The following is an 8,565-nucleotide window of genomic DNA, read 5'->3' as shown; positions in this document are numbered from 1 at the left end:
AGTCGTTTTTTGCATGTATATGATTGAGTATGCATATAATATTCTTCTGGCAACTCCAGTTCTCAATGCAAAAGTCAACAAATAATAAAAATTATAAATTTTATTGCATAGTGTTATTATTGAAGAAAAGAATTGTTTTTCTATAATGACAGTTTTTTAAGGTCATTCATACAGCACATAATGCAGTTATTATTTACCTGACAATACACTGCTCTTTAAAAAACTATTCCTAGGACTAAATATTAGTACACAACCTTTTTTTCTTGTCACTAAAATTGCCAGACAAAATAATGATGTGCTTTCCAAAAGAATTTTTATCTGGATTAAATATACATGTATATATAAAAATCCATACTTGAAATCTAGCTTGCCTCAAAACTAAACAATCAAAATTAAAAATTAAATGCATATCATCAAAATTCATTACTTAAATAAAATTCAGAAAACTTGAGGAAAGCCTCAATTTTTCAAAACCATGAGATGCAATCATGCATCCCTCCCTTGTTTTTTTTTATATCAATATAGATGCTTAAATGTCTGAGTATCAAAAAATAATTACATCACTGTACTTAAACGACCCTGTGTACCACAAGAAATAATCTATTAAGTAGACATCTAAGTATGACAAATGACATTGGATTTCACAAATCACTATCTTGCATAACTGTTTTATGGTTCATTAGTTGGTACTATCTCCCTGGAACTTCTCTGTTTGATAGTCGCCAGAAGAGGAACATATATACACCAGCTACAAGTGTAAATAAGTATTTTCCTATATACATTTTCTAATTTTTTTAATCTATGCATTTATTTTTTAGGAAGTGGTGATGATCGTGGAAGCATTCCACGATCATCACCACTTCCTAAAAAATAAATGCATAGATTAAAAAATTTAGACAATGTATATAGGAAAATACTTAACATATCCTATTGCATACAAACACTAAAAGTATTAAAAAACACTGATGTAAATCAAAAGTACCCTTTATCTTATACACATTACAAAACAAGTCAGACCCTTATTAGTTTCAGTCCAGAAACAAAATATGTATAGCCTTCAGGCCCCTTAAAAAAACCCTGCAGTTCCACAATCTAAGAATTTAAGAAGAGCCTTAAAAATCACTGGTCATTGTTATAAAATCTTTACAGAATAACATTATCTAAATATAGACGAAATGAAAGGTGTGATTAATTGTAACTTCTTGATTATTCTCATAAAAATAAATCTGCTGAGATTTAAAAAAAAAAAAAAGCATTGGGCAATCCATTGCAGTTTATCAGTGAAATCTTAAAAATACAAAACAAAAAATGTGTTTCATTACAGGAAATTAGAAACATATTATATTCTTTTCTTCTTAAATAATTATTATGAGGTTAATAAAGATTTATAAATGTTCATTATCACACAGCAGTACAACACTGTTATCTTAATCAGGTCTAGGAGGACGTCATTAAATTCTGATGACTGTCGAAATTCAACTAAATGTAGCTGAATTTTTACCAGATAAGGAAATCCGCTCAATTCACTGTGGGGTAACTTATCCTCCAAATTTAGTGGATAACACGTGTAATTTTCAAACATGTACTTGTGCCTACCTTAAGTGGAAAAGTGCATATACCAAAGTACATGTAAATAAAAGTTCAAACATTAATCTATTGATTGCATCTGGTGATTTTAGATTCTATGTCTAAATCTTTTACAATTTATTTTCAAAGTTGACACTTTTTTCACTCCATATTACTCCCATTTTCCTTTCTCTTCTATTTTTAGAATTAATACAAAACAGAAAAATAAAAAAAATATCAAATTTCTGTTGCAATTTTTTTTTTCAATTCAGGTCCAGCTTATACTTAAAATTTAATTTGACAGTAAAGGGGGAGGGACATTATATGAAATTCACTGCCCTATTAAATGAGTAGTTGGATTAAAAGTATGGAAAATGAATAAAAATAAAATGAAGTAATAATCAAAAAATAAACTACAGTGTTTGAGGATTTTTTTAATGAATACATGTAAATGAATAAATAAACTGCAAAAGATTTTTATTTACATTTCTTAACTGTTCCTTATTCATATATAATTACTGTTTAACAAATTTTTATATTTATTTTGCAGATCACAGAGCATATTAATAAACCAAACATATAGGTAATTGCTGTAAAACAGCAAACTGATAAATGACTGACAAATAATTACCGGTATACAAACATTGCAGGCAGGGATCCAGGAATTTTTCCAGGGGGAGGGGGGGGGGTTCCACCTCAGTCAAAAAAAAATTCCAACCCGAAAATTTCTTGACAAGCAAAGCACACACACACCCTTACACACACCCTCACACACACACACACACCCTCACACACACACACACACACACACACACACACACACACACACACACGCACACACACACCTGAATTACTTTCCCTATTCCTTATTCAGAAAATTTCTTGACAAGCAACAAAAAAATTTAAAATCGATTTCCAACACCTGAACAACACCTACTTCGTGGTGGTGATAGTCGGGTCCACGTTTTCTAGGGGGAGGGGGGAGGGGGGTCCAAAGTCATTTGTATTTGCTTCTGTATATACTTTTAGTAACTTTGCAAATTCCAAGGGGGGGGGGCGGGGGGGTCGAGACCCCCCTCGACCCCCCCCCCCCCTAGATTCGCGCATGCATTGTAATACCATTGTAATTTTCATCTAATAATCATACATGTATTAAATCATATATTATACATTTTTTTCCATTTGGTTCTGAAATCAGCAATAGAAACTGAATAACGGTTCACTATTCATTTAAATAGAAACAAGTGTTAGACTCTCTGTTTGGTTAAGAGTTCACTACTCTTAGTTTTGAAACATCTGATAGATGTTGGAACTGCTATCCTCTGATTTCGGAAGATAAAAACTATCCTCTGAAAATAGAGGTTCCCTTAGACCTGTTTTAAACAATAAAATGCTTTCTTTGGTTGTTAGTACGGGAATTAATGTCGCAGCTATTGCAGAAAAAAATACATAACCCGCGTAAGCAGGTTGTGTGAATACATAGAAATATGAAATAACAAGTGACACAAGTGAAAACTGATTCTGTTCAATAACATTGCAATTTAGATTCTTTGATCCGTTATTTCCTAAAGTCAGCAAGATCTTCCAAAATTCGCAGTGGAAAAGTCACATTTATACTTTGCTTTCGCTTCCTTCGGATTTTTTTTAAAATTTATTTATTCACTTCTAAGTGAAATTCTGAATTCAGTAAATTGAATGACTGAAGAATTGAGTATATCTCCAACATATTTTTCATAACATAATCAGACACTAACATTCTACAGGGACTTATTTTATTCTTCACCCCTCAAACTCATAAAATACATTATATTTTTGTGTAAATCTATCATCAAAGCATTTCTTTCAAGCAATTTCAATTTGGAATGGAAAAGGGGGGGGGGGGTACAATGTAACAAAAAATTAGAAGTCCTTGAAAATTCTTCAACAAGCGACAATTAATAAAATGTCACAGATGTTAATATTGAGGGGGCAAACCATGAGAAAGCTTATTTCTACTGCATAGTATATGCTGGCAAAACTAGTGGGTGTGCCTTCCACCACCACCACCCCTCCCCTTCCGTTTACTAATGACCTGTTCTTCTACAGGTGATTCTTCTGACAAAGGCACTTCAAACCTTGGCTCGGCAAAACTTCTGGCAATAAAACTGGATGGAGTTTCCTTTTATCCAGTCATCTCTTCCATAAAGCTTCTTCTTGTCAAACACTCAAAGTATGCTTACACTTCATAAAATAAGTTATTTTGTGCATGTATATGATTGCGCTTGTATATGATATTCTTCTGGCAACTCCAGTTCTCAATCCAAAAGTCAGCAAATAATAAAAATTAGAAAATTTTATTGCATAGTGTTATTATTGAAGAAAAGAATTGTTTTTCTATAATAACAGATATTTAGGGTCATTCATTCAGCACATAATGTAGTTATTATTTACGAAAGCCTATTAGGATCAATTTATGGGAAAAAAATTTAAAAGGCGCTATAAGGCCTTTCAAAAAGGCGTAATAACGCGAAAAAAAGTGTTATTACGCCTTTTTAAACGGTGTTATTACGCCTTTTCATTAAGGCGTTATTACGACTTTCTACAAGGCGTAATTACTTCTTTCTAAAAGGCGTTGTTACGCCTTTCTAAAAGACGTAATAATGCCTTTCTAAAAGGCGTAATAACGCATTTCTAAAAGGCGTTATTACGCCCTTCCAAAAGGCGTTATTACACGTTTTCAAAAGGCGTTACTAAGCTTTTCTAAAGGCGTTATTACGCCTTTCCAAAAGGCGTTATTACACCTTTTCCAATAGGAGTTATTACGCCATTCCAAAAGGCGTTATTACGCCTCTCAAATAGGCATTATTACTACTTTTATTGTCAATACATGACTAACTTAGCCCACCCCGGGGCTGCTAAAATCTTATCCTCGGGACATGAATTTCGAAATTAAATATAGGGCTAATTTCTCAAAAAGTCATCTAAACATTGTAATTAAATTTCGAGGAAAAAAGATTTTTAAATGCGCAATATATTTTAAATGATAAACCAACTTTGCCCTTCTCTGCTGCCTGACACCTTTACCAAGGGTCATGGATTTCACAAATTTGGTTGAAGGATATTTGCTCATTATACCCATGCAAATCGTTTCACTGCTTTTTTCCAAGAGGGGAGGAAAACATTTTCAAATTTGACATGATTTTTTAGTACATGGCCAGCAAAGCCCCAGGCTGCATGTGCCTATATCCCGGATTTCCACTAGTAGAGTGTTTACTTCTCATAATACGCATGCAAGCAGTTGTCTGCGAGATGTGCAGGAATATAGAAAATACTTTTAAATATTGCATGAATAAAGATGGCTTTGATTCAATCTTTCATATATTAATAATATAAAATAACTCCTTTCCATTTGTGGACATAACACCTTTTCAAACAGGCCGGGGGGGGGGGGGGGCTCCCCCACCCCACTTTTTGGGAGAATAGTCTTGCTATACAGTAGTTTAAATATAAAAAAAAGATCATTTATTGGCTGCTTGGTCACTGAACATTTTGTTACAATATGGTTAAACTCTGGCAAATAAATGCATTTATTAAAAAAAAGTTTAACCGAAAAGTTAGAAAAAGATCCCCCTCGAGTTTAGGCATTTTTAGCTCTTTTTGGTTGGAGGGGGTCCTTGTTTTTTGTTTGCTTGTCAATTTTTGGGAGGCTGCCACCTCCCCTTCAAAAGCACGGGTCTGTCATAGGCATAATAATGGCTCTTTAAAAGGCATAATAACGCCTATTAGAAAGGCGTAATAACGCCTTTTGGAAAGGCGTAATAAAGCCTTTTGAAAAGGCGCAATAACTCCTTTTGGAAAGGCGTAATAACGCCTTTTAGAAAGGCGTAATAACGCCTTTTAATTTTTTTTCTTCATAGATTGATCCTAATAGGCTTTCGTACTCTTCAACCATTGTCCGTCTGTGTGTGTTAACAAATCTTTTTAATTGTTAAGTTCTGTTCCAGAATACATGCAAGAAATATTACCAAATAGCTACCTTGATTTGGATACAAAAATGTACAACGAGATTCCACTCCTTTTCGCACAATCCAGCTGGGTTAGGAAAAACATTTGTTAGCAATGGCCAAATACATGTATACATTTAAAATTCCTGACAGTGCACCACAAGAGCTGTAAAGTGGTACGAAGTATACTATTTATTGATAAGGTTTTTATATTAATTTAAATTCTCTTTACGGAGACGAGAGGCATTCATAGAACAATAAAAAAAAAATCTCCATTAAAATCCTAAGATGTGGTCCATCGCCGCAAGTCACGGGTTTTGTATCTATTTTTTTTTCACAAACATTTGTTGAAAAACCCGTGGTTCAGATGTGAAGCGGTAGCGGATTCGGAACATCTAATTTTAATTAGATTGCAAAAAATGTAGAATTGTAACAATAATTGCGTGATATTTCCTCCTTTTCCATATATAGATAATTACAAGCCTTTCTACGCATGATTACAAGAAATCATACAAAACTGAAACCATATCAGATCTATGGATTACCCAATATCAAAATGACATGAATCCATAATTATTTTCAAACTACTTATAGACCCCATGTTTTGAGACTTTTAAGGTAGGATGAACTACAATATACTGACAACATCCAAATCACCAAACCACCAGACTAAATATCTATAGGTGCATTTCAAATGCAAGGTAAGCTTGAACGCTGCATTATGGCAATTTTAAAAGCTGTGAACCATGTCCTTCTGTGCCCTATAGGTCAAACACAACTTCATCTAAGCATGTATTAGACTGCAATCATTGCATGATGCAAAATATGTGCCATGCGACTGCCTTTAGTCTATATTTTGCTCATAATAACAGGAAATAAGCCCAATTTTTTTCCTAATCACTTTTACATCTAAGACAAATTTTTATTAACACCACATGAAGCACACTAAAAAAAACCCAAACAAATAATATATCTAAAAAATTTTAATATGATGTTCAGTACATAATTTCATGCAAACGAGAAATGTTATTTATAAATTATTTTGTATAAATTCACAAAATTAACACAAGGCCATTCCAAGTTTTTTCTCTGTTTAGCGTCCGCGTGCACCTTGGTCTTTTGACATCCAATATCAGAAAAAACAAACAGAATTAAGAGTCCTGAAATTAATTATTCTGTTCATATTCTTTGAATTCTGTCATTTTCTCTAGTAATCTGTATACAATATGTCATATTAGGTATATTTTAAGCATTTAATACCTTGATTTTTGTTAAAGAATAGATCTTTCTACAAGAAAAATAGATAAATGAAATCAACTCCTTTGAATGACGACATTTTTATGACTATAAAGTCTGTGTTTTATTTTTTGACTTGTGCGTTTTTTGCGAATATGTAGGTAAGTTTTTGAAAGATGGGTGGACGCTAAACAGAGAAAAAACTTGGAATGGCCCAATGGTTCCGATGCCACATAGCAAAAAAAATTAGAGATATACATTAAATCATATCTTTGGTGCAAAAACTAAGTTCATCGCAAATGCAAGGGTTATATAACATGAATCAACAATGGTTGATCATCATTCTTGTAGACCTAAATTGAATATGGGAACAATTTCCTGTTTATGCAAACCCCAAAAGAACCCGGCATATGAGAGAATTAGACAGGACAAATGTATTTAAGCATTTATATCCCATGTGGTATTTAAAATGTAAAATTTGACATTAATAGTGGGTCAAGTTTGATGTCCGCCAAGAAAAGATTTCTGAAGATGTCTTCCTATGGCACGAGAATTTTGACTATAACCTTTGAACTTGTGATCTCAAAATCAATAGGAGCTAGTCATTTACTACTTATACAGGGAGTACCAGTCTTATAACATTTCATGTCTGTCAAGAAAATGATTATTTTATTTTGAGCTGGAAAAATCATCCCATATTCTGACTTGTTTGAGCCTAGCTTGACCTTTTATCTTGTAACCTCAAAATCAATAATAGTCATGTACCCTTTAAAAGTACCAATGTATCAAATTTGATTTATGTCAATGTAAAGTTTCTCAAGATATTGAACAGACAATATTTTCCTATTTTCATAATAGTTTAACCCATGATCTTTGCCACTGTGACCTCAAAACTCAGAGGCCATCTACTCCATAAGATGTATCAGGTGTATATAAATGTATTAGATTTGATGTCTATTTGATGCTGACTTACCAATAAGTGCAAAACCAATATACTTTTTTCAAAATGGGGGGTTAGAAAATTCAAAATGCCTTTTATTTAACAAACAAGTTATCTAAGGAAAAATGAGAAAAACTTAAGACTGTTTGCATAAAAAAATATAATCCCATGTTACCACATCACAAAGTTTACAAATATTACACATTACATAATCGATAATTACATATCCTATAATTAATGATTATTGATTATTCATAATACACAGCTGATTTCTTCATTCTACAAAAGAATTACATTAAAGAGGGATTCTTCTAACATTTAACTTATCTAAAATTAATGAAATTTTCATACATTGTAGAACACAATACTGGTATCGCTTAGATTAAATTTGACTTCTATTTCAGTTATTTTTATATGCTTTGTATATTTAAATTTTTCTTATTTTCACATATAGTAAAGTAGTCATTTAAAAGATACAAAATGATACAAATACCAAAATTATTGACTATTTAGTAAGAGAAAAAAATCACTTTTTACCGATTTTTTGCTCAAATCTGTTCTAATAGATTGTAAGCTTTCAAAAGCTAGCAAGATTGTATTTTGTTAAGAAAATCTTTTTTATTTGATATATTTTAAAACTTCAGTACATATTAATTTCAGCAACTTCAGAAAATTTCTTTTAGTCTTTTATTGTTTCAAAATTTTAAATAAATTCATTGTTCTGTATAGTTATTTTAAGAAGCAGAAAAAGAGATATTTTCATATGCCACAGTTCAGCCAAAAATACAGTCCCTGCAAGAATTCAAACTCAGTTTATCATTTCTATTCAAAGTTGTACTT

At 32.1% G+C, this 8,565-nt stretch overlaps 1 protein-coding gene across 1 annotated transcript in view; it reads right to left on the bottom strand.

Moving 5' to 3' along the window:
• Positions 1-431: 431 nt before the first annotated feature.
• LOC133205517 (triple QxxK/R motif-containing protein-like) overlaps positions 432-8,565 on the bottom strand; it is a 65,167-nt gene continuing 57,033 nt past the window's right edge. The window contains exon 4 of the mRNA XM_061341345.1: positions 432-764. Within this exon, the coding sequence (XP_061197329.1) occupies positions 690-764 (75 nt within the window). The 3' untranslated portion in view covers positions 432-689. The remainder of the gene's footprint in view (positions 765-8,565) is intronic.

This window comes from Saccostrea echinata, unplaced genomic scaffold (genome assembly GCF_033153115.1).
Source record: "Saccostrea echinata isolate AGI-Se365-2 ecotype Australia unplaced genomic scaffold, CSIRO_AGI_Sech_v1 ptg000054l, whole genome shotgun sequence".
In the NCBI taxonomy this organism is placed as follows: Eukaryota; Metazoa; Mollusca; class Bivalvia; order Ostreida; family Ostreidae; genus Saccostrea; species Saccostrea echinata.
The sequence above is the reverse complement of the archived record's forward strand: the minus strand, read 5'-3'. Positions and strand labels throughout refer to the sequence as shown.